This window comes from Microplitis demolitor, chromosome 7 (assembly GCF_026212275.2).
Source record: "Microplitis demolitor isolate Queensland-Clemson2020A chromosome 7, iyMicDemo2.1a, whole genome shotgun sequence".
NCBI lineage: Eukaryota > Metazoa > Arthropoda > Insecta > Hymenoptera > Braconidae > Microplitis > Microplitis demolitor.
In genome coordinates this window covers 16,971,028-16,997,962 of record NC_068551.1, presented here as the reverse complement: position 1 = coordinate 16,997,962, position 26,935 = coordinate 16,971,028, and the positions used below count along the sequence as shown (strand labels likewise).

Here is a 26,935-nt window from a genome sequence, read left to right as displayed (position 1 = left end):
AGTTTGATATTATAGAATGACAAGAAAAATAAAAAATGGTAGTCATTGAAAATTTTTTTTTTTTTTTTTATTTGAAAAAAAAATGATGGTAGGTTTTAATAATTTTTTTGTATTTTTTTTCCACAGTAAATTTCCAGTAAATTTCCAGTAAATTCACAGTGAATTTACTGTAAGATCATTGGAAATTCACTGTGAATTCACTATATATTCACTGTAAATTTACTGTATATTCATTGTAAGTTTACTGGAAATTCACTGTGGATTCACTGTGAATTGGCTCTGGTACCACACTAAAATCACTGCAATACCACTGTGATAACATAATAAAAATCACCGGAAACCACTATTGAATCACTGTGAGATAACCATAAAACTACAGTGACCGAATGGCACAAAATCACAGTGATTTCAATGTAATTTCATCATGGTCTCACAATGTTTTTATTATAATCTCACTGTGATTTCACTGTGATTTTACAGTGATTCCAGGTCCGCGAGGGGCATAAATACACTAGGTCACTAGGTTTTAATGTAATTGCACTTGTCGTGTAATGAATGTAATGTTGCTAGAGCTGTAGCGACTAAGTACAATGTATGTATTTGTGTGTATGTGTGTTGAGTTTGGCGCAAGTGTTTTTTTATTAAGTGTGTTTTTATTTCCGGACGGTAGGGCCACGTCTTAGTATGGAATCCTGTCCTTAGTATTTGCTACGCTCTAGTCGCTTTGGTATCCTTATAAAATAAATTTAATTATTTTAAATTAATGAGTTAATAATCTCTTTCAATGGAATTTTTGAATTTTATTGCTGCTGGATAATTTTTTGAATTAATAATTTTGAATTGCTGACTTTTCCAACGCTGACTAAAAATTTTGATTAATTAAACCAAATTATAACCTATAAATTATTTATGGAACGTCGATAAAACAAGAAGAGGTAATTTTTGTTCAATTTACGTACATTAAAAACTAATTAAATTAGTATTTATTTGAAAAAAAAAAAAAAAACTTATAAATAGATAATTGCATTTTCTATTTAATACTACAAGATAAATGGAAATATTCATAAAAATTGTTGTGAATAAAACAATAGTTAAAAAAATTAATTAATAAATTAAAATGTTTATAAAATAAAAATAAAAAAATTAAATGTTTACAAAATTCAAAATTCAGTAGATGCGTTTTTTTAAATTTTATTGTTTTCATTATTTAATTTTTTTATATGTAACACATAGATAATAAAAAAATTGTCATACTTAAGTATGTCTGCTACATTTACACTCATTTCTTTTCTATTTAGAATTAGTAATTTTTATCAATTTAAAAGCCATTTAATTATTTAAAACAGATGAATGAACCATTCAAATACTTTTTTTTTATATCCTGTAAAATTTATTACCAAAAATGAAAAAATTAACAGAAAATATGATAAATATTTTTTTTCACTAATTTTGATAAAAATCATTTATTTTATCATCAACCAACGAGTTTAAAACTTTTTAATATTTTTTATAATTCTTATAAATTTTTCAGATCAACGACAATCCCATCGCCGGATTTTGGTTACATCATTAAATTATATTCCAATTGGTAGGAAAATATATTTTAGTAAAACTCATTAAAAAAAGAAAATTATTGATCATTTTATTTTTACACTAGAAATGACAACCAGAAATACCAACAATAAGTTGCCTTCTCGAATGGCGGCAACCGAAGAACCGCCAAGTAAAAAAACTAAATATTCCAAACTCCGTAATATAATACCAGAAGAAGAAATAGATGTTGACACTGAACCAGAATTAACTCTTCCCGTTGCGATTAAAAATGAAGACATCAGAGCAATTGATTATTTATTGAATAAAAAAATTGACGTTAACATTAATCAAGAATCTTCTTCACCAGCTCTTGATCGAGCCGTCGAAACACAAAACTCAGAAGTAATTAATAAGTTAGTTGACCATAAAGACGATATTGACATTATTAATGAAAATAAAACAGCTTTACATCTTGCTGTTGAACAAATTAACAAAGCAATGGTTGAAATACGTCAAAAACCTATAATAAATGAAAGAAAAGTAAACTTAAGAGATCAAGGTCATCCGACACATCTTAATGTGGCCATCAAGTCTGGTTACTTCGAGAGACTTCGACTATTAATAAACTCTGTTGAAGATATCAAAGAAATCGTTAGTATATTTCATCCACTGTATTATGCAGCCCAATATAATGCTGTCGAAGAAGCTGAGTATCTAATTACCCAAGGAGCTGATGTTGATACTTTTAATAATAATTCATCGTCGCCATTTTATCAATGCACGCCATTAAGCGTCGCGATTAATTGTGGAAGTTTTGAAGTGGCTCAATTACTAATAAATAACCAAGCTAGCGTTCACACTCAGACAAAATGGGGTAAAAAACCAATAGACTTAGCTATTGAAAAAGGCAATTATCGGATATTTAAATTATTAGTTGACTCCGGAGCGACTGTGGATTTGTCTTACCAAGATATAAATCGATCACACTGGGCAGCTTATCATAATTCATTGGATATCGCTGAGTATTTATTTTTCATAGGAGATGATATTCATTCTAGTTGTCTCCACAGATTGTCAGACTTTTATCAGTATACTCCATTACATGTTGCTATTCAGCAAGGAAGTTTCGAAGTTGCTCAATTCCTTCTTAGTAAAGGTGCCGATGTTAACATTTGTGGAAAAAATGGCGAAACACCGCTTACAATTGCCATTGAAAAGAAGAATTCTGAACTATTTCAGTTACTCTTCGATGCTGAAGCTAAAATACATAATTGTCCGAATGAAGATTCACCTTTACATCAAGCTGTTGCTGAAAATAATCATTACGTTACGAAGTTTTTACTCGAACGTGGATTTGATGTTAATGTAATATGTAAATGTCCAGTGTCTAAATATTCAGGCTACACGCCACTGCAACTTGCAGTAAGCACAGAAAATTTGGAAATTATAAATTTATTATTCAAATATAAAGCGGATGTTAATAAAAACACTAAAAAATTAGGATCAGTCATTGGAATAGCTGTGGATCAAAGTAATTATGAGTTGTACGAGTTGTTATTAAAAGCTGGTGCAGATATTAATAAACCTACAAATATGACACTCTTACATAGAGCTGTCGGTGTAAACAATTATCGTATAGCTGATGATTTAATTGAACGCGGTGCAGATGTTAACGCAATTGATAGATTTGAAACTTCAAAGTACCGTGGTTGCTCACCGTTACAAATTTCAATTATGAATGAAAATAAAGAAATCGCATCATTGCTTCTTGAAAAACAGGCAAAAGTTAATGATAAAAAGTTTGTTAAAACTCCACTTGGTATCGCTTGCGAGTGCGGTAATTTTGAGTTAGTCAAGATACTTGTCAACGCAGGCGCTGACATTAATCAAATTTCTAACAAAGCGATGCCATTGTACTGGGCCGTTTATAAACAAAACTATCAAATTGTTGAATATTTAATTGATTGTAATGCTCATGTTAATATTTTTTGTAAAGACGAAACCTTACTTTATCACGCAGTAATTAGAGGTCATATAAAAATAGTTGAGCTTTTGCTTGAAAATGGTGCCAAAGTAAATGCAGTTAATGATTCGGGTGAAACAGCTCTTATCGCAGCGGTTCTAGGAAATAATTTGGAGCTGATGAAAATTCTAATCAATGCTGGAGCTCAGGTGAATTTACGTAACAACAAACATCATTTACCATTACACCGGGCAGTTCAGCGTAGAAATTATAGTATTACTCGATATTTAATCGAACAAGGAGCTGATATTAATAGTGTCCGCTTTAACAGTACGCCACTGACTAATGCTTGTTCCGTTGGGAGTAAAGATATAGCTGAGCTTTTGATTAAAAATGGAGCTGTCATTGATGATGGAAGAATATGTATGACAGCTCTCGGCATTGCTTGTCAGCAGGCTGATTTCGAATTAGTTGAGTTACTAGTAAACTTTGGAGCGAGTGTTGATTTTCTTTCCGATGATGCGACTCCGTTATATTGGGCAGTTAAATCGAAAAATTTGAATTTTGTCAAGTATTTTATTGATTATGGAGTTAAAGATATTAATGCTGGTCATTGGGGTAATACCCCATTGTTCTTAGCAATTGGAAATCAAGACCTAAATATAGTTGAACTCTTACTTGAACACCGAGCTACAATGGAAAATAATGGTCCTGTGGCTCTTGGATTGGCTATCAAGACTCGTAATTTGAAATTAGTTGAATTAATATTACATGCTGAGGGTTTAGATATAAATGCTCCGGGTCTCGGTACTCAAACGCCATTGGAAATTGTGGTACAAGATCAAAATGTAGAACTGATGAAGCTCTTACTTAATTATCGAGCTAATATTGATTTTATAACTAGACAAAGTAGGAAATTTATTTTTCATGTTTTACACGTAGGAACTATCGAAATGCAGAAGATAATATTATCTGAAAATATTGACATTAATTGCAGAGATATTAATGATGAAACACTCTTATTGACTGCTATTAGAAAGAGATCATTTCGAATAACTAAACTTATACTTATGAGAGAAGATTTTGTCAATATTAATGATGTCGCCCAGGGCGAGTCTGCGCTTCATGAGGCTGCTAAACAGGCACATCCGTTGATATTGAATCTTTTATTAAATGCTGGAGCTGATATTAATCTTGTAAATAAAGCCGATCAAACGGCTATAAGTACAACCAATATTGAGAGAATTAAAAAAATTATTAGGGAACACATGGTAAAATTGAAGGCCGCTGGTTGGTCTATAATTAATCAAAATAGAAAGGCAATCAAGCACACAAAAGGATTGTACGATTTTTATATTGAATGTTTAAAAGAAGTCGAATTAATGAAAAATTTGAAAATTGACAAAACTATCATGAGTTATTATGATGTTATGCATATGAAACAACATGAAATGGCAGTTAAATTAAATAATTTTAACGATGAAACTTTAAATGAACAAGAGTTGCAGTTACAATTTCCTTTGTATGGTCAGATAATTTACTATCGTTTAGTTAAAAGCTTACAAAGAAAGAAATTGTTAAACACAAGCACTAATGTATTTGGTACATTACTTTCTGGTCAACTACCGTTCGATATTATAAGAGCAATTAATCCTTATTTAAATAATAGAGATCTTAAAGTTTTATCTCTGTGCTAAAAAAACAATTTTTTTTTTTCGTTTTTGTCACCCAAGTTAAGCAGCATCGAGCATGATTGCTACTTGGCTGAGTGGCTTAGCCACGCGTTGAACTCGATCGGAGGTATCTGACCGTTAGGCGCGGGATGAGGACGGAAATGAGGATTGGTAAAATGGGAATTTTATCGATCACTAGAGCTTCACCCAAACCGAACTGTACTGGCGATGGTTTTCTTTGTGAATTTCCTTGCCGCTATACTCACCACAGCCAAGTTGGGGTAGCGTATCGCCGTAATGGTACAGTACAGTATAAGCCCAAGTCGGGCAACTGCCGCGAAATAAAAAGCAAGAAAAAGTGAAGCAGTTGCGATATAAAGGCAAAAAGTGTAAAAGGCCGTAAATGTGGCTATACATTAGGACAATTAAAAACAAATCTGAAAGCCGCCTGACCTTGCAGGCCAGCCCCAGAACTTCCGCACATATACGTGGACGTCCATCCGGGAATGGTCAGAATAGTTTCCCAGGACCTTAAAACATTAAGATTTGATGAAAACTCGATTTTCGGAAATCGAACCGAAACCAATAACTTCCCTTTTTTTGAAAATTTGCAATTTTCTTAGCGGGAAGTTTCAAAAAATTAAATTAAATAAAATTTACATTTGTAATAATAATATTTATAAAATTACATTTATTCAAATAATCAATTAATAAAATATTTCTGTATGTATAACAATGTGTGTGTGTGTTTTTTTTAAATGTCAAATAAATAAATCAATTGAAATCCGAGTTTGTATTTATTGTATTAATTATAATATTTTATTGACGTATAAAAATAAGTATAAGACAATGATTACAGTGAAATGAGTTGCTAGAGCAAGTTTTCGTTGAAACTTTCAGTATTTTCAAATATTACATTAATAATAAAAATAGTTTATAGATAAAAAAAAAAAGTTCAATTTAACTTTCGATCCTATTGACTTAAGTACGGTGGAGCTTTAGAACATCAGCTAAAACAATGTAAACAAAAATAAATAAAAGACATAGAAAAAATAATGATCTCTACCCTCTAATTTTAATTAAATCAGAAAATTTTTTAAGTAAAATCGATAATAAGACCGGTTTAGAATTTTCTAATGTTTTGTAATCTTCAGTTTTCATTACACTATCGATATTTATTACAATGTAATTGACGACGGACTCCATCAGTAGATTCGCATGACATTGATCTGCTAACATTAATAATTTAATTGCATTTGCATTAATTAATGATTCGCGAAGCGATTCCTCACATGATATCTTCAGTGTTTGTAATTTAAATCTATCAGCAACTTGTAGTAGAGATACAGCTTTGCTGTCCAAATCATCAACTTTATCAGTATAAATAAATCTCAACATTTCTCGGAATATTTCAGGAGCTACATCACTTATCATCAATATATTATTGTTACTTTCTTGCATTCTGTGGAGAACTGAAGCAAGTACTGGACTTCGTGCTGATAAAATTGTCTTATGCGCATGAAACTTTTCGTTGCCAACAATTAAAATCACATCGACATTTATTTTTTTATTAAAGAGTTTCTCAAAATCATCAACTATTTGAGGCTTCAGAATTTTTAATGGAACTTTCATTGTAGTTGATGTATAATCTTCAAGTACAACAAGATCCACACATAATGTCATAATATTATTTGGTAGTAAACTGTCTTTATTTTCCAACAACTTTTTTATTTCCAGAAATCTATTAGAACCCCAACTTTCATTAAGTTTGAATACTCGACTTGATGTTTTAATACTTACTTTTTTTTCATTATTATTATCCAAAATATATAAAGAATATGTTGCTCTTACTGATTCTGTATCGCTGTGTTTTAAATACAAAAATACTGACAGCCATTCTTTGACTTGCATTACTTCGTTATTTTTAAATTTTAGTCTCAAGTACCAAGCGTCATTTATTTTAGCACCTGTTGAAAATCCAACAGATTCAACTTTTACGTCATCTGTACACGTGAGAGATGAATCGATGAATGAATTAAATTGATCTATTTTCCATTCGAAAATAATCTTATGTTCTTTCATTGACGAATAAGATCTCTTCATTTTTTAAAAAATTGTTAGTCGACAATCTGCAATTTTGAAATATTATTTAAACATCAAAAAGTACATCATTTTTTATACAGTTTATAGGAACGTTTATATTATTAAAACCTGAATAGTTTATGTGACAAATTTTTGTCGAATTTACTTCTGTGTAAACTATAATTGTTTTGTTGATTTAATTCAAATTCAAACTAATAAAGTTTACGTAAAGTAAAAAATACTGTGAATAACTATAAACAAAATTGATTGCGCAATAGTTACCTTCAGTTTATTGCGTAAATGCGATGTAGATGTATACAAATATATGTATATGTGTATATATAGTTGTTAGTATAAAGCCTATGGCGTCATCTTCATAAAATCAAAATACGCGCAATTTTTAGATTGATACAATAAATTATTACGTTGAATCGAAACTTGGTTTATTATTAAATTTTTTTGTTCCTCCTTGGCTATTGTCCCGATTGGGCCACGTGCCACATTGCTTAATTTTCGCTTTTAATTAAATATAATTTCAATCATATGTTTAATGACAATTACTTGAAAAATATATTACAAAATGTAATTAATTAAAACAAATGGATTAATCGTTCGAACAAATTTTTTTTAATTCACTAATTTTTGTTATCAAAAATATAAACAACATCAGAAGGTATGACAAATATTTTTGGAATTCCCGCTATGAAAATAGAAAATTTTCAAAAAAAAAAAAAAAAATGATTTTCTGCAGTATAAATTCGTTGGAATTCTCAGGATTTTTAAATATGACATCAAAATAACCATAGTTTAAAAATAAATTATATATTTTATATATATTAGGAAAAGATATGAAAAGTCAAAAATTTAAACAAGTCAACAACCGTGACTGTGAAATTTCTTACACTTACATTTGTTAGCAATTTAAGAAAATCTGAAAAACGGCTCGAAGAACTTGAAAACGTTACTATTGGTAAATCTTTGAACTCTTCGAGCATAAAAACCTTTAGACCAAAAAAAAAAGTTTCGCTGAAAAAAAGTAATTTTTATCAACGATATCTTCAGAATAAATCAAGCGATTTCCACGTGCTCTCCGGCAATCGGTAGAGATTTTTTAAATTTAGATTTGAACTTCGAAATTAATCCAAGCGATTTGAGTTATCCAACAATAACCAAAAAAAAAAAAATTCTGTAATTTTTATTATTCGTATAAGTTGATAACTACTCGACCATTCAACTTAAAAATCTAATCAGTTTTGAGTCTTGGTGAACCCTTTCGATTCGTTCCAAAAATATTTTTTGTCAAAAACAATTTACACACTTGAATACCAGATCGAAACTAATAACTTCCCTTCTGTTTAAAATTTTCAATGTTCACAGCGGGAATTGAAAGAAAAAATAAAATAATATTTTTATAAATTAATTTTTACTTAGTATTGAAATAAATTAAAAGATAATTATATTGTAATGCATATTTTAATTGTTAATTTAAAAATAGTATATTTAGATACAGCAACTATCTAATGTATTTAAATCTTAATTTCGAAACATAATCATTATTATGATTGACAAAATAAGTATGAACCACTGTCAATTCATAAAATCCAAATCTTTCACTCATGCCGTTCTCTAATTGACTAAGTACTTTGTGTACAATGTCCCAATCATTGTTTATCTGTTGAAGCTAAAAAAAAAAAATGAGTCACTCAAATTGCAAAGAAATAAATAAATTACAAAAAAAAAAAATAATATACCGTTAATCATCATTGAAGTTACTAATATTTCCATTAATTTTGAATATAGGAATGGTTTATTTTCTTCTAATAATTTATACTCTGGAGTTTCAATGACATTTACGATATTCTTTTTTATCACTTCAAGCACATATTTGAATAATTGATTAGCATTATGCAGATCTGCTAAAACCATCAGTTTAATGACATTATTAACCCTGGCCGACTTAGATAGCGATTCTTCGCACAAACTTTTTAGTTTCAGCAACTGATATTTATCTGCAGCTTCTAATAAATACGCAGCATCTGCATCCAAGTTATTTATTTCATCAGTATAAATAAATTCCAATATTTTATTGAAAACTTCAGGCTCTATATCAGGTATAGTAACTTCATTGTCTCTATTTTCCTTCATCTTATGGGTGAACATAGCAAAGAACACAGGACTCCGAATTGACAATATGAGCTTGTGAGCTTTAAATTTTTCATTTCCCACAACGAAAATAACGTTACTGTTTACCTTACTCTCATAGAGTTCTTTAAGATCATCAGTTATTTTACGCTGTGGTGTTTCTAACATAAATTCAGTTGGAAATGTTTGATAATCATCATAAACATCTAGTTCAATACCTACGGTTAAAGTGTTATTTGGTAAAATATCATCTTTTTTTGCCAGTAACTGTTCTATTTCAACAAATTGTGGTAATCCCCAGCTCTCATTGAATTCGTATGTTCTATAGAAACTCTTAATAAATTTCCTTTCATTTTTCTTGTCTGAAAGAAATAAAGAACATCCTATTCTTACTTTGTCTTTCTCATTATTTCGCTACAAAAATAGTGACATCCAATCTTTATAATTTATCTTATTGATTCCTTCCCTTCAGTATTTGCTTTTCTTAATAGTCGCAAATGCCATGAATTGTATGTCTTGCCAAGTGCGGTAAAGTTAGATGAGCTAAGCACTGTCGTGTCTTGATCGTTTTCAGTAGACTCGATATATGGTATTATTTCATGAATCTTCCATTTGTAAATTACTTTGTTCTTTTCGGAGTAGGAATTACATACGATTTCCATATTATTTAACGACAACAAATAATTGAAACTCCACGTTTTTAATTAGACTTATCTTAGAATCAGTTGAGTATAAATACTTATCAATAGTTTATAATTATAATGATATATACTGACAAAATATTACATACTATGATACTTATTACTGAGCGAAAAAATCGTGAAGAATGAATAACAGAACAACAGGAGACTGAACGGCATGGTCGATTTGTCTGCTTTTACATCCTTCAGCCCTTTAACACTCCTATATTCATTAGTGTCTCGCTTCCACTACAGAAAATTCTGTAATCTGAATAGGGACTTGTCAGCAAAATGCTCATAACGGAAGTGCTGACAGGTTAAATTTGAGATCACAGTTATCATTTCTGCCACTAGAATCATCGCGACTTGAACGTTCTAACGTTATTGTTTTAGAGATGGGCCATGTTAGCAAAAAAAATCCACATCGGACTATCGATTTTTGAAATTTCTCACCATCGAACCATCGATTGTAGACATCGATGTTGAAAATGCGCGCGAAAATTCGAAAAAGGTATATTACAAGTAAATCTGACATAAAAATAAATAATTTTAAATTATTACTAATTATAATCTAATCATCAATAATTACTAACCATTAAGAACAAAGTTATTATTAAATTCAATATTGTCTTGTACTTTGTCTAGGTACTTACGAGGTACGTGTAAAATGATTGTATCATTTCTAGCCATTTGAAATATTTATGTTCATAAAAATATTTGAAATAATTTATAAATATAAATTTATAGGTTTTCAATCATTGAAAGCTTTTAAAATCCTTTAAATGAAAATGCAACGGAAATAGAAGTCAGTCAATACTCGAAACTTGTAAAAAAAATGGGACGTAATTTTACAGTTACTGTTTTAAATTTATTTTTAATTTCTTTATCTTTTTCAACAGATCTGTTTTGATAAGTGAAGAAATTCTACTTGTTCTTCTTCTCTATATATATTGATATATATTATCTGGTATTTGCTACACTTTGGTATTCTTATAAGATAAATTTCATTATTATTAATTAATGAGTTAATAATCTCTTTCAATGAAATTTTTGAATTTTATTGCTGCCGGATAATTTTTTGAATTAATGTTGTATTAATTATATTATTTTAGTAATACATAAGAAAAATATCAAACAGTAAATACTGAGAAATGAGTATCCGCAAGTCACATTGGAGCTTTCAGCATTTTCAAATATGACATTAAAATTAACAATAGTTCACAGATAAATTGTATTATATATTAAAAAAAAAAACAAAATACAAAAAAAAAAGAAAGTACAAAAGTTTATACTAGTCCACAATCGTCACTGAGGAATTTCTTACACTACCATTTGACACTAATTTAAAAATATAAAAATCAATTAAGCTTAATTGACATAAATTAATCATTCTTTAGTATTGAAAAAAATTATATGTAGATAATATTATATAAAGATTATATATTTTTCAATCAGAGTTTTTTACACAAGAAATGACTTAAATCTGCGAAAACGACGAATTAGACTTCTAATTAGAGATATAGATAAGATTTTTGGTGCGGATTCTGAAAGACTAACGATTTTTAGTACGTAATTATAATTAGTAATTAATTTAACATAATACTAGCACCCGGCTGTCACTGCACGCAAAAGCATGAGATATATTATTACGAAATTTCTTACGATTTATCAAATCCTTACCAAATTAGAAAGTTTTTTTTGTTAAAGCATAAAATGGGAATACCACTTTCATTCACTGTGTAAGAGCAACAATAATATATAACAGCATATGTTCACTTGAGTCAAATCATTTCACTTATGAAGAAATAAATTTTTGAAATCTGAAATTTTTGTCGCTGGAAAAAAAAAATATTGGAAACGTAAAAATTTAAAAATTTGCACGGGATAAAGTTTTCCTTTCAATATTATTACCATTCATAATACCATTTATTTACAAAATAAAAATTATAGATCAAATACAAATTAATTATAAAAAATTTTTACATAAAAAAATTGCAATTGTGCAATAAAATAGTCATTACATAATCAATGATTTTATCATGATACATTTTACAAGTATTTTCTTATATTATATATTTAAAACTATTAAAGTTTTATTTAGTAGAATGTTCATATTTTTCATTCAAATGTCTTAATTCTCTATTACTGAAGTATCGCATAATATTATCTACAACAAGATCAGGAAGTTTATTCTTAAATATATCAAAAATACAATAATACAAATTTTTTAATAAATTTTTCCGCCGTCTTGATTTGTGTAATTTAAAAGAAATCATTTCACCATACAAAGGAAATTGTTGTATTAAAAGTTGATCATCAAAAATAATGTCATTATCATCAATGTCGGCATAAATTAAAAAGTTTGCAATTCTATGAACACTTCCTTGCAAAATTGTGTAAAAACTCATACTAGAATTCGATACTTTACATATTTTTAAGAATTTAACTTCATCATAACATTTTTTACTAAAATCGTTTGCATATTCATTAGTATTTAAAACATTATTTAATTTTTCAGTCATATTATACATTTTAGCTGCATTCATCTTCACAATATGCTGTCTTATTAATGAAATAACGAGGTAGTTATTACGGGTATCATCAAAATAATGATCCTTAACTTTATTAAAATCAATACCAGCACGCAGCAAACTCTTACAAATAACAAAATTATCTTTTAAAAAAGCATAATCGATTACAGAATTTCTATTAGCTGTTAATCTGTTAACATCTATGTCATCATGATTTAATAATAATTCAACAGCTTCTGCATTTTTATTATCAGCCGCAATATGCAAAAGTGTAATTTTAGCGACATTATCACTCGAATTAGGATCAATATCTCTTTCCAAAAGATACCTAAAAACTTTATTACTTTGACAACGTATAGCATTGATAAGCAATGATTCATAATATTCACTTCTTTCATTGACATCAGGACAATTTTCAATCAACAATTTTACCAGATTTTCATTATCATGTCTTACAGGAATAGACAATAGTCTTGATATGAAACTGGATGAATTATTAACAGTTGCACCATGATTTATGAGAAATTGAGCAATCCGATATTGATTTCTTTCAACAGCCATGTCCAAAGGATAAATATCATCAAAACGGCATCTAGATTTTAAATTAACATTCGCACCAGCATTGACTAATTTACAAACGACATCATCGTTAACCAGATCAATAGCATAGTGAAGAGCTGTGCCATAGCCTTCGGTATGAAGATTTACTTTAATATCTTTGTGATTTAATAAATACTCAATAAATTCATTGTCATTATATTCTATGGCCCATAGTAAAGTTGTAAGCCGTGGATTATCTGGTCGCAATGATATTCTCTGATTGACGCTCATGAGTCCGGTCTTTACTTTGTCACGCATTTCTCGATATAATTCATAAGCCATCGCTTTAAACGCCATTTTATTGAATCCCTAAGATTTGTTTTATTTTCTTAATTATAAAAAAAAGACTTACTTATATTATTGACTCATATATAGAGAAGTTGAAGATATCTTCACTTATATTGTCCAGCTAAACTCATTAACTCAAGACGAGGGGTTACTCCGTACTGAACCACACAATAAACTTGAAAAAAAATAGATAGAGATAATTCTTCAATAATTACTTATGAGGCGACAATCGATGAGTAAACAAAATAAGTAATTAATTTATTACTACTGGACTGATGTGGCAATTTAATTATTGAACAAAGCCGCTTTACAAATAAAAAATTTAGTATTACAGTAAAACTAATCATAACAGATATAATTAAATTAATTTAATATTGACTAACATGTAACTATTAATTGACGTCTCGATACGAATTAACATTAAAATGACTGGCTGAATAAATTAACATCTATCGTATGACTCGAGTAAATAAAATTATATATCAATTCCGTAATTTCATTGACTAGATGATAAAACGAATTCAACCAACAATTATTATAAAATCATTTACTCCAATTATTTCTTCGACCTCCGTATTCAAACTCCATTCGTTCTTCTTTCTTCCAAATCTCCCTGTTTACGTGTCAAATCCAAATTATATTCCCAATCCACTCCACCAGTTATTGGTATTAAATAATTAATGTTTTTATAAAACTTAGAAAAAAAGAATGAATTCACGTGTATGTAGATGAACTAGCAGGAATGTTAGTAGCAGTGTAATAGTTGATATGTCAGAACGAGTTCGTCCATGGTGGTTGCTGCGAGCCAATGTGGGCCTCGGACCGTTCTAGCCCCAGGTTAGCCAACCTCTGAAACGATAAATTGCCGAAGAACTCGACGGTAGCGACCCCGGGGAATCATAATTCTTATCTTCTTCATTGATTTCGCAATTCCTTAGATAAGACGCTAAATTTGCACAGATTGTTAACTTCCCTGATAACACGAGTTCCCTGATAGCCAAGTTGGCGAGAAACTGACGAGAAACTTGCAGCCGCAACTGGAACCAAGTTGATCGCCAACAGTTGGTACCTCCAATAGTTGATGGACATTTTCTGAGAAAGTTGGTGGCAAAAGTTGTAAATCCAAAAAGTTGACTATCACTTTCTGAGAAAGTTGGTGGCAAAAGTTGCTTGCAAAAGTTGGTGATCATAAGTTGACGGTAAGTTTACTTTCAATTTCCTCAGAAACTTGCATTCCAGTTGCGGCTCCATACTGGCGCCAACTTTCTCAGGAAGTGATCGTCAACTTTTTGGATTTACATTTTTTGCCACCAACTTTCTCAGAAAATGTCCATCAACTATTGGAGGTACCAACTGTTGGCGGTCAACTTGGTTCCAGTTGCGGCTGCAAGTTTCTCATCAGTTTCTCACCAACTTGGCTATCAGGGTTTGCTATCAGGGAAGTAGCTATCAGAGTATCTACCCAATCTATTGTTGACATTGAGCTTATCACCCACAGATAAAATAAACAACTACATTATCAATTTAGTTTTTCAAAACTAACGCTCTCTGACGTCAGCATCCGAACTCAGTTATTTAACATGATTCTCTTTTACTATACAACTTCCCATCACAAATATTTTTGTAATAGTGTTGCCGAAATCGAAGCAACTATTCGATTGTTCATAATCGAATAGAATCGACTGAAGACAATCGATTGTGGTAATCAATTGTTTCTGAACAATCGATTATTGGAATAATCGATTAAAAAAAAAACAGATTTTTTTCTCTCCCAACTTTATAGGTGCAGAATCGATAGCTTAACAATCGATTGTGTAAAATCGATTTTATAATTTTTTGTTCAAAATAAAAAAACGAATATGGGTCCAAAATCACAAATTCAAAATTATTAATATTTACTTTATTTGACAGTCGATTATTTGCTCGCAATTTTAAAGTTGCACAATACTTTGTTTATGTTTAATAATTTTTTATTTAAACTTTTCAGTAAAAAACAGTTCAGAAAAAGAAAATATTTTCTCAATAAATGGAGTATTGTATTTAATTATTAATTTTTTTTTTGTGAAAAATCTATTATTTCATCGCAACTTTAAAGTTGTAGAATCGTTTGAATAGAAATCGATTGTTAAAATCGATTATTTTTTTATTTTTTAAATAGCGTAAAATTTTGATCTATAAAATTATAAATAGATATCTAACTTTGATCATTTCGCTTAAGTTGTTGAAAAGCCTACAATCGATTTAAAAAAATCGACAATCGAAACGAAAACATCGATTGTTCGATTAATCGATTTCCATTGCGCATCACTATTTTGTAACCGCGTCATAATCAGTGTGTATGTGTTGCGTGCCACACACATCAGTTGTTTGTTTAAAAACAAAAAAATTAATTATTGTCAGTTACAATTATTATTATTCATTAAATAATCGTTTATTTAAATGAATGTATTCTATTTAAATCAAAGACACAGAGAATGTTAAATAAATTCTCGTAATCAATTTTTTTTAATCATGCTATATATTCCAAGTGCTATCAGTGATTAGTAATATTCCACATAAATATAAATATATATATATATATATATATATATATATATATATATATATATATATATAGATATACAAACGACATACAAATATGGCTGCTGCTGCGGCTGCCGCGCTTCTTGATGAATTGATGGGAAGAAATCGTAATGTTTTACCAAATGAAAAACCTAAAGAACTTAATTGGGAAGATCCTGAGGTACTTAACCTGTTATTTTTATTTAAGTTACATAGTAATTTTTTTTTTTTAATTCAAATGTTGATCGCTTGTCAAGTTTTTTGTTTTTTCAGTCTATGATAATTAATTAATATAAAATAATTATTTAATTACAGTTTTGCAAACTCTACTTAGTTAAATTTTGTCCTCATGATCTATTTGTCAATACACGAGCTGATTTAGGTGCATGTTCACGTGTGCATGATGATGAAGCACGTGAACTTTATGAAAAGGCACCATACTCATATAGAAAACAACAGTATGAAGATGAATTCATACGATTTTGTCAGAGTATGCTCAATGAAGTTGAAAGAAAAATTGTCAAGGGCAAACAGAGGCTGGCACTCATTGGAAAAACTGAAGCGGTAATTTTATTTAATAACATTAATTTATATACTTTAGTTAAGAGCATTCTCAGATAGTGTCCTCCACTTTTTAAAAATATTCAATGACAACTGTCATAATCGTATTAAAATTTTATTAATTAATTAAAGAAAAAAAATGAAGCATTAATTGAAAATAATTATCGAAATAAAAGAAATTTTTATTTCTATATATATTTTGAGCCCATGTTAAAGTATATGACAGAATATTGGTTAGGGACTGGGTATCGGTGCTCTTACCCTACCACATTTTTAAAACGGACTAAAAAGTATAAAATAATTTCTCTAAGCCTCATGAAGATTTAAAACCACATTCAAATTTCTAACTTCTAACAGGTCGTCCTGAAAATTGGTGTCTGCTCAAAATATCACAAAAAAAATTTCTCATAGAAAAATAATCATGCTAAAATACCATAAAACTAAAATATCCAATGACAAAAATAACCTGATACAAAAATTACTAAATACAAAAATAAAAACTATATACTAAAATATCTAGTTAACAATATCTGTATACATTAATATCCAATTGATATGCTATAAATCTCCCTATCAATATAATGAAATGTGTAAAATTTTTTAGTGTATGAATTAGTTGAAATATTGATATGAAATGGTGCCAATAAGTTTTTATTACCAGGTTATTATTGTATCTGGTTATTTTTGTGCTTAGATATTAATTACAAGGACTGTAACCTTGAAAATTTATAACAGATAATTTATACATTAATAGTTAAATTAACAATTTTATTGCACTGCAAATAATATGACTGATGTGTCAGTTTTCTCATTGATAGCTCCTCTCTACACTTCTTACAGTTACATACTGCATGCGCCCCACGTTTTTAATTTTAAATTCATTCTTTTCCTCCTTCATTGCATCTTCATTACACGATGTTTGTTCATCTGTCATCCAGTTATGAGCTTTATTCAAGGGAATAACTCATCCAGAAGTTAGTTTTAAATTGATTATAAAAATTTGTACCAAACAAGCGAACGAATATGAATTTTTTATTCTATTTTTTTTCTTCCTCTTTTACTGCTTCTTTTTTTTTTCTTTTTTTCGTTCTTCATTTTTGTGCATTGTCATCTAATTCTGAACTATGCTTAAAATTTCAAGTCTCTAGCTAATTGGGAAGTTACTTTAAAATCAATTATAAAATTCTACCCGAACAGACATACATAAAAGCGAGTTAATAAAACCGTGGTGAAAAGATAACGTAAGGTAAGAGATCCAGTAGCCGATCAGGGAACTAGCACCCGATACACTCCATGTATTTGTATAGATATATTTAATAAAACTTGATAAATATATCAATACAAATACATGAAGTGATCGCGTACTGGTCCCCTGATCAGGTACTAGGTCTTTTACCTTAATTGCAATTTCGCCGAGATGTAGAATTTAAAAAAAATTACTTACAATTGTCATCAATTAAGAGAAAAACGAAATTTGTTAAATAAATTTTAGCTTACATAATTTTAAAATTCGTATTATAAAATTGACGAAGATTTTACTGAAATTTATTTGACAAATTTCGTTTAACTCTTGATTGATATCAACTATAAGTAATTTTTTTTTAAATCTATATCTCGACGGAATTGAAACTACATCGTCATTTTTTTATTGATACTTTAATTCTTGCTTTAAAATTTTGATACGCTTGATAGGTCAAGGTCACTAAATATTTTTAAAAAGTGTTCCCTTAATTAATTAAGATAAATATCTAAGCATAGGTGTTCCCTAGCGGATATTTTAAACTGCATGAGCAAATAATAATTACTTAATTACTTACTATAAATAGCCACACTCGGTCTTTTAATTACTGATGTATTTTTTTTAAATACAATTGTTGGTACTAGACATATTCGTTTTACCTTTTTTTTATTTTTAGTAGTGATTATTTACAGGTAATGTTATAATATTAAGATAATTTATATAAAAAAATGATACGTTATTATTTCTGAATCGCAACGCGACAATTATAAAACGGAAATAAACTCTAGTGGTTTTTTTAAACCATCTAAAATGGGTTTCATTTGAATTTAATTTAGATTTTAGATTGAATAAAATTTAAACTAAAGTTATTTTTCGTTTTTAAATAAATTTAAAACTCAGGTCAAAGATTTTTAATTTGCGAAAATAAATCTAAATTTAAACCATTATTAAACTGATTTGATTTCGATTCACAAAAGGAAAAATATAATGATTTTAAACCTTGAAAAGTTGGTCTTTAATACCAAAGTTCATTCTGGGATTTAAAATTAAGAAAATTTAATTTAAACCCAATTCATCTTTAATTTCATGACTTTTAGGGTCTAAACTTAATTTGAATTCAGGTTTATTTACGAAATCGATATTTTTATTTAATATTGACTTGTTTTTTTAGTTTAAAAAAAGTCGATTCGAAAAATAAATTATTTTAGATGGTGGTTTATTTTTGGTTTGAAACTGATTTATCTCAAGAGTACACTGGGAAATTTTCTAGCTCTAGCTAAATGTAACAATGGCGCAAAAATATTTAAATTTTTAAAATAAAGTAATTTTTTTTCTCTTTACTTTTTTCGAGAGTAATTGGAAAATGTCAAAAAAAATTAAAGTCCCGGTTGTAGTTTGATTTTAAAAAATTAAATTTTCTACAGGCCGACATTTTAAAGTATTCGAAAGTTATTTTGCTAGTGTCTGTACGTGCGTATATGTGACAGTTTTCGACCCTGTAATCTTAAGCAAAAATAAAAAAAATAATCTTTAGCAAAATTAAATTATTGTATTTTTTTTTAATTTTAATATTTTCGCGCCATTGTTATATTTAGCTGAAGCTAAACCTAGAGCATCTCCGAATGTAATCCAAATTGGCTTTAATTTTAAATTAAAATCCGAATTATTTTTTATTTACATTTAAATATTAATTTAAATAAATAAAATGATGTTTTTAAAATCTTTAGCCGACTTTGACGCCAGCCCAGACACAAAGAAATGAAGAGCAAATAGCACTTTTGACAGAAAAAATAAATAAATTAGTTGAAGAGGCTGAACAAAGTGGCATTCAGGGTAATGTCGAACAAGCACAAGGATTAATGAGGCTCTGTGATCAATTAAAAGAAGAACGTGAGACGCTTAGAAAATCTAATGACAATAGTCATTATAATCAGGTTCGTTTGTTAGTTTATTTATTTATTTTGTTGTTTAAAATAAAACTAAAAACTAATGAAATAACTTTAGACTGCAGAGTTAGCAGCCGCACAAGAAAAACAAATGGAAGTATGTGATGTTTGTGGAGCATTTTTAATTGTCGGTGACGCACAACAACGTATTGATGATCATCTTATGGGCAAACAGCATGTAGGATATGCTAGACTAAAAACATCTCTCCAAGAAATAATGGTAAAATTATTTTTTTTTTAATTTTATTTATTAAGGAAATCATTAAATTCCCAATGACAATTTTTCTGGGCGCGTAAATCAAGTTTATTATTATTTTTTATATTTGATTTATTAAATTAATTAATTGTTGATTAAATTAAAGGCTAAACGTGAAAAAGCGAGAGATGAAAAGGAACAAAGAAGAGATGAAGATCGTAAACAACGTGCTCGTGCTAATGAAGAAATTGAAAGGAGGAGGCGCGAAGGAGATAGAGAACGTGATCGTGAACGAGATCGCGATCGTGATCGTGAAAGAGATAAACGCCGTAGACGTGAAGAAGAAAAAAATCGTCATGATTCACACAGGTAATTTATTTATTCATTTATTATATCAATTAAGTATTCTTAAAATCATCATTATTTAATTATTATTAATATTTCTTTATGTTCTATAAAAATTATTGATTCTGTTACTTGATAAATTTCAGTATTTAAAATGTATAAATTTTTTCTTATGGAAATACTTAATAGACAAATTATTAATTTTAAAAAATTAATTTTGTATCAGTATTTTAAATTTTTATGATTAATTACTATATTATTATTTTATGTTCGATTTATTGATACTATTACTGCTGAACTTTTAATATTAACCCTTTAAAAAAAAAAATTTTAATTAATTATAATTATTTAAAATAATTAATTTATTTAATAGGAATGCAAACTACAGAAGTAGAAGTCAATCACGCGATCATCATGATCGTCATAGAGAAGAAGAATACCGCCGCCATAATCGAGACAGAGGTAAAAATTAACAATTATTGTAAAATTATAAAATCACTGATAATATTTATAGTGATTAATAAATTTAAAATTTGAATTAAATTAAAACAGTGAATCGAGAGCACAGAAATTCCAACAGTCATAATCGTCGTCGTCACCGGTCAAGAAGTCGAAGTCACAAGTAACAATTCTTGATTGGTTAGTGAGTGAGCAATGATCCAGGTATGCACTATACAATTAAATATTAACGTGTCAATTACTGTGCAGGTATTGAAAATAAAATAAGGTGAGTTTAATTAGCTCTGCCACGTAAATGAACACTATTATTTAATTGTTCAAAATAAATAAATTTTAGATAATAAATTGAATTAATGTTTCCTAATTTTGTAATAAAAAAAAAAATTACTTAAAAAGAATCATTACTAATTGTTAATTTGGCTTAAATAGATCATTTACCTGATGATCTTTTAGTCTTAATTTTTGGTAATTTGAACTTCGAACAATGGAAATAAAAGTGACTCTCATTAAATTAAATTTTAAAAATTTATCACGGAAAATATATAAATTAGAAATTGAAAAATCTTTTGAGCTTTGTCTCAGACAATTTATAAATCTGTAATAGTAAAAAAATATATAAAATTTAAAATGAAAGTATAGGTATTATTCAAGTTTATAAAATTTATAATTAACAAAATTTTTTCGTCCTTCATGTAAAAAACTGATATCGACGTTTTTATCTCAATTTTTTTAAAGAAGTAAAACATAACGTTAGTCAACTATTGAATGGATGGTTAGTGAATTATTTCTCGTGGATGTTTTAGACAAATAATGTAATAGAAATTCATAAGGAATTTCAAAAAAATTTTTTTAAATATTGTAAAAAATAGAAGTACACAAAAAAACTAATAATTTCAGTCATTGTACAAAATATTCTAGTAGACGCCCTGTTTAAACATTTAAAAATAGTACTTTACTTCCCGAGGAGTGTATACTATTTTTCTCGTCGACGGAGGCGGAAAGCGGCAACTTCGTTTTGAACAGCGGGTCGAAAGTTGACGCTTTCTGCCCGGAGACGAGAAAAAATTCTTATAAAATTTTGTTTATCAGAATTAAAAAAAAAATAGCATCAGAAATTTGGTACTTTTTATAAGAATTTACATGATATTCTCAGTGACATTCATTAAATTATTTTTCATCTAATCATTGAGAGTTATTCGTTTATTAGCTGAGTTATCCTTCTGATGTTAGTTGGAGTCGTAGAAATTTTTTCCGTTTTTCACCTATGTAACGAAAGTTTAAAAAATGTTTGCAATAAAACAAGTTTTACTAAACCATAAAGACAATTGTATGCCATGTCGACTTATAGACAACATATTTTTTATTCAAGAAAAAAACACGTAAGGTAAAAGCCCCCATTATTGACAGGGTCCCTACTATTAACATATTGTTTTAATTTATTAATTCTTTAATTTACTGTATGAATAATCACAATGCTCAATACTTCCTATCAATTTTTTGATATTTTTAAATAGAAAAATAGTTCAATTTTATTTCTAGGTATGAACTATTTGCTTCAAAAACAAATTTATTTTCTGAAGTAGACCGCCATCGCTAAAATGTATGAAATTTCTTAACAATTTCGTTTAGAGAGATCGTATTTTCAAAAACGGATTTCCTTATACAGTTCTAATATAAGTGTATAATTTAAAATTATTTCAGGTTATTTATAGTCTAAATAATCCTAGAATCTGATTTAGACTGATAAATCTTAATTATCATTTAAAAATAGCGGGTGTCAATAGTCGGTACATAAAAATTCACGTGTGTCAACTAGCGACAGGTCACAAACTAAAGTAACTTAACATCCTCAACATACATATCGATATATATTTATATTAACATGCTGCCTAGTAATGTTATAATAAATAAAATATTAAACAAAAAAATGTCGAAGTAAGAATAGTGTCAGTGAGTTTATAAAAAAATAAAACTGTGTCCTTTATGAATTTTTAATTGTAATTATCGTATTTTTTCGTTTTTAATTAAAATATTTATAATTGATTTGAATCTAATTAATGGTGGTCTTAACTCATTTTTTATAAACTGGTGCGCATGCGCATCAGATCTGTCAATAATGGGGACTATGGTATGTCAATAGTTGACTCTGATAGCTCTGATACTAGTTTACCCTGTTAATAATACCTACACTCGACTAAAAAAATTCAAACAATCACAGACATTCTTACAGTGTCAATAATGAGGGCTTTTACCTTAATCTAAATTTATGGTAATGATCTATGTGCTGAGGCTCCACTCATTTTTCAAAGTTATCTTTTGTCTTAATTTTGTCTATAACACAAGATACCTATCCAGGCCTTGCACCTCAAGGGTAAAAAATTGATAATCCTGAAGTTAGTAGACGATTTAGAATATTCGGATTTATTTCTTAACAAATATATTAAAAAAAAATATAAACTAAAAGTATGCACATGTAAGAAATTCTGAAAACTACAGGTGCAATTTTTTCAAATATATATATTTTTTTTTTTTTCATAATTTACCGCTAAAAAAATCCCAAAATTATTAGACGTCGGCTGACTTCAGTATCATAAAAAATTGATGAAAATAATATAAGATCTTACAAATTTTTCAAAAATTACTTTTTAAGGAGGTTCGACCGATACTAGTGAATCAAAGTAGTGTTTGGATTTTTTTGTTTGCTAAATTCTCCTAATAGTTATGACAATTCATTATTTTAATTTATAATAACATAATGAATTCATAAATTAATATTTATTACTTATTTTATTAAAGAAAGTAATTGAATGACTTGGTTATTTTTGACTCATATGATTTAATAAAAAGATTTGGCAACAGCGCGTTCTAACTTCGTACACATCGATATTCAAATTAACGCGGAAAAAATTAATTTATAATCTCGTCTCTCTTATTAATGTATTTCTATCTTTGTTTTTTCTCTCAGCTGCTTCCGCGACATTGCCAAACTCTCAATAATATGTATCTCTGTCGATGAACGAGATTAAATAATAAAGTTTAACTTGAATCATTTAAATAATTACAACGGTAACACTATATTATTAAAATCTTATCATATTCCAAAAATATTCAAGTTTGTGGCTTGAGGTTTTTTATTTCTTAAACTTGGGAGGTTAATAATGAAAATAATCGAACAAGTCATGACGGGAACTTGTCCGCCGTAAGAGCCTGTGTATAAGAACTTTAAAAACGTCATTTTTAAATCTTTTTTTTCTAAAAAAGTAGACGGTGGATCATATTCAAACTTTGAGAATACATAGATAAAGTACTTCTTTTCATGTATACTAAGTTTCAAATCTTGAAGTTGGAAAATCTTTTTTACATTAGATTCGGTTGGACCTCCTTAAATATGTACTTATAATATTTTTATGACACCATTAATTTTTATTATTTTTCGGCCTTATCTGGATCTCTGAAATTTAGCCTTTTAATTGCTTATCTTGTAAATTTTAAATTCAAAAATTAAAACTAATAAAAGTTCAAATTTACCAAAACCCATATTTTAAAAATTAAAATTCCTAATTCAAATTTTATTTTTTAAAGATCATTAGTTAAAAATAATCATTAAATACAAATATTTATTACATTATTAAGGAAGCAAATACGACAATCTATAAATATGCGCGTTTTAAATAAATAAATTATCGCGATAAATGAAAAACTAACGTGTGTAATTAAATGTAGATATTAAAAAATAATAATAATAATAATAACAATAATAATAATAATTAGTTAATTAAATACGAATGATATGAGCAAGTTAGGAGAAGGTATACCTACACTTGCTTTAATAATGGGAATATTATTTAAAATATCTTTAATTATTTTATTATTTAACGAGAAAAAAATGATAAAAAATAAAAGAAATACAAAAAAAGTTAGTGGTTTAGTGAAGAAAATGAGTGCCTACTACAGTAGATCTGCTACAGCAGTGCCCTGTGTGACTGGCTATACAATCCTAGCTTCTGCCACGCATTTAATGAGGTATTTATGTCGGAATGATGGTACCTAATGGAATCGAATAAAAATATTTTCATAAATAATACCTGTGTAAAAAAAAATTCGGTCCAAAAAGATTTCAAACAAGTTCAACATGTTAAACTTCGGAACTTGAGACAGATTAGAACTTCGAGCGGAACATTTTTTTAACTTTTGTTGTTTTGATAGTAAAAAAAAAGTTTATCTAGGATTTTATATTAGCGAATTTTGAGTAAAAAAAGAACGTTTTCAAAACATATTTCTTGAAACGTACTTTTACTACGTTTTATACTGGTTCCAAAAATGTTCAAAAACCTCTAATTTGTAATTTTTTATGTACCTGAAGATCGGGACGGTTTTATGCGCAACGAAAATGAAAAAAAAATTGTATTATTTGACTTTCTAACGTGTAGTTCCGGAGGTTGGGGCAGCCGAAGATTTTCGGCTGACATATCAGCATCTATATGCGTAACATTTCAGAAATTCTGTCATCTTCAGTAGATTTTGTACTTTCCATTTTTTTTTTTCGTTGTGCAAAAAACGTTCCGATCTTTATATTCTTATGGCGCTAATGGTTTCTAATGGGAACTTTTTATGGAATGAGGGTCCAATATAGTAAAGTTATGTTTTGAAAAATAAATTCTGAAAAGATTCTTTTTTTACTTAAAATTAGTTTATATGTAATAATAATAATAATAATAATAATAAAACTTTATTTCCCTCTGTACAACTTTTCAGTCTTTTACAGTTTTTATATTCTTTAGAAGTAGATAAATATATATATTATATTTTATTTTTATATATTTGACTTAGAGTTTATAAACCGTCTCCTTGATGACGACGTCTGTTTCTGATTTGCTTCTATGTGCATTTTGGTGTTATCTGCCCATTACAATTCTCATCCCCACTAGATATTTTTTCTTCCTCATATTCCTTGTTTTTGAAAATTCAAAATTTGCTTATGTAAAATCCTAGATAAACTTTTTTTTTTTTACTATCAAAATTACAAAAGTTGAAAAAAATTTCCACTCAAAGTTCTAGTCTGTCTCAAGTTTCGAAATTCCGCATGTCGAACTTTTTTGTAATCTTTAGAACAAATTTTTTACACGGGTATTACGATAACAAATAATATGGATTATAAATCGTATTGTTTCGCAGTAAAGCGACCAATTATATTTATCATTCCGTTAGTTAAAAAATTTAAATTGTATTGTTTTATTTAAAATCGTATATATATATGAATATTAAATGTATATTAATAACAACTATATCACGTGAAATTGGTGACGGTTTATCAAAGCGTTTTACGAATTTTATTTAAATATTTTATGGCGTATTTATTTATAAATTCATATCTTAACTATTAATAATTTAATTTATATAACTTGTAATTATTTTAAAATTTGTCTGTCTATTTTCAGAGTTTTACCAGCCGGAGGACCTCAAACTATATGCAATAAATAATGCGAATCACCAACTTAAAATATATTTTAAGGTAAAGATTTTATGTAATCTTTAAATTGAAAAATTAAAAACTTTAAACGCGATCGTTAAATAAAAAAGAAAAAAAAATTCACTATAATTGTTCACGACGACTTTCTTTTCCTTTTTATGATTTTTTTTTTTTAAACAATCGTGATTGATAATTAATAAATTTAGTATGGTTATTAATTACTAATTTTTTTTTAATTATTGGATTAACTGAAATAGTTTAATTAATAAAGTTTAGTTTTGTTTGTTTAATTAATTGAAAAACTGGTCAGATTCTTTACCGTATTCCAATAAATAAAATAAAATTTATCAAGTAGCAAATGTTACTTTTACGAAAACGGGTTTAACGTTCCACATCGATTATTATTATTATTATTATTATTATTATTATTATTATTATAATTATTATTAATTATTATTATTGTTTTAACGTGTTTAAGTGTAATTAAACAAACAAAAAAATTAATTAACTTAAATTGTGTATTAGTTATAAATTGTAATTTTTGACGTATGAATTGTTATTTCTAATCAATAAAAACAAAATAATTAATTAATGTCTTGTAATAATTGTGTCATCCATAATTATTTATTAATAAAAATAATTATTATAAATTTATTATTATATA

At 27.9% G+C, this 26,935-nt stretch overlaps 4 protein-coding genes across 7 annotated transcripts; 2 read left to right on the top strand and 2 right to left on the bottom strand.

Moving 5' to 3' along the window:
* The first annotated feature begins 1,659 nt into the window (after window positions 1-1,659).
* On the top strand, window positions 1,660-5,193 carry LOC103569407 (ankyrin-1-like). Its single transcript, XM_053740768.1, has 2 exons — window positions 1,660-2,905; window positions 3,041-5,193. The coding sequence occupies exons 1-2, from the start codon at window positions 1,660-1,662 to the stop codon at window positions 5,191-5,193; spliced, it is 3,399 nt and encodes a 1,132-aa protein (XP_053596743.1).
* Window positions 5,194-6,231: 1,038 nt separating this feature from the next.
* LOC103578978 (speckle-type POZ protein-like) lies at window positions 6,232-7,272 on the bottom strand. The gene has a single exon (XM_014439894.2). It carries the CDS (start codon window positions 7,270-7,272, stop codon window positions 6,232-6,234), a length of 1,041 nt encoding a protein of 346 aa, XP_014295380.2.
* A 4,820-nt stretch (window positions 7,273-12,092) lies between these two features.
* LOC103569402 (putative ankyrin repeat protein RF_0381) lies at window positions 12,093-14,300 on the bottom strand. Of its 3 annotated transcripts, none has more exons than XM_053740589.1 (2): window positions 13,557-14,300; window positions 12,093-13,488 (listed from the first exon to the last, which is right to left on the bottom strand). In XM_053740589.1, the coding sequence occupies exon 2, from the start codon at window positions 13,484-13,486 to the stop codon at window positions 12,167-12,169; it is 1,320 nt and encodes a 439-aa protein (XP_053596564.1). In that variant the 5' UTR covers window positions 13,487-13,488; window positions 13,557-14,300; the 3' UTR covers window positions 12,093-12,166. The 3 variants fall into 3 exon arrangements, with proteins under 3 accessions (XP_053596564.1, XP_053596563.1, XP_008544908.1); XM_053740588.1 differs by having other exon boundaries at window positions 12,093-13,667; window positions 13,876-14,300; XM_008546686.1 differs by having other exon boundaries at window positions 12,093-13,667; window positions 14,044-14,300.
* Window positions 14,301-15,809: 1,509 nt separating this feature from the next.
* Window positions 15,810-26,795, top strand: LOC103569401 (luc7-like protein 3). 2 transcript variants are annotated; one of them, XR_008403994.1, is made up of 9 exons: window positions 15,810-16,035; window positions 16,110-16,235; window positions 16,370-16,618; window positions 19,583-19,789; window positions 19,860-20,021; window positions 20,164-20,366; window positions 20,716-20,804; window positions 20,895-21,069; window positions 26,240-26,795. XR_008403994.1 is itself a non-coding variant. In XM_053740641.1 (9 exons), the coding sequence occupies exons 2-8, from the start codon at window positions 16,131-16,133 to the stop codon at window positions 20,966-20,968; spliced, it is 1,089 nt and encodes a 362-aa protein (XP_053596616.1). In that variant the 5' UTR covers window positions 15,810-16,035; window positions 16,110-16,130; the 3' UTR covers window positions 20,969-21,005; window positions 26,240-26,793. The 2 variants fall into 2 exon arrangements, 1 of the variants encoding a protein (XP_053596616.1); XM_053740641.1 differs by having other exon boundaries at window positions 20,895-21,005; window positions 26,240-26,793.
* Window positions 26,796-26,935: the final 140 nt, after the last annotated feature.

Excerpts from the sequence above, each read along its gene's own strand:
- LOC103578978 (XM_014439894.2), bottom strand. The coding sequence starts at position 7,272 with ATGAAGAGATCTTATTCGTCAATGAAAGAACATAAGATTATTTTCGAA.
- LOC103569407 (XM_053740768.1), top strand. The coding sequence starts at position 1,660 with ATGACAACCAGAAATACCAACAATAAGTTGCCTTCTCGAATGGCGGCA. Across the intron at positions 2,906-3,040 it reads ATTTGATGTTAATGTAATAT|TCATTGGAATAGCTGTGGAT; the intron begins GTAAATGTCCAG and ends AATTAGGATCAG.
- LOC103569401 (XM_053740641.1), top strand. The coding sequence starts at position 16,131 with ATGGCTGCTGCTGCGGCTGCCGCGCTTCTTGATGAATTGATGGGAAGA. Across the intron at positions 16,619-19,582 it reads TCATTGGAAAAACTGAAGCG|CCGACTTTGACGCCAGCCCA; the intron begins GTAATTTTATTT and ends TAAAATCTTTAG. Across the intron at positions 20,022-20,163 it reads CATCTCTCCAAGAAATAATG|GCTAAACGTGAAAAAGCGAG; the intron begins GTAAAATTATTT and ends ATTAAATTAAAG.
- LOC103569402 (XM_053740588.1), bottom strand. The coding sequence starts at position 13,501 with ATGGCGTTTAAAGCGATGGCTTATGAATTATATCGAGAAATGCGTGAC.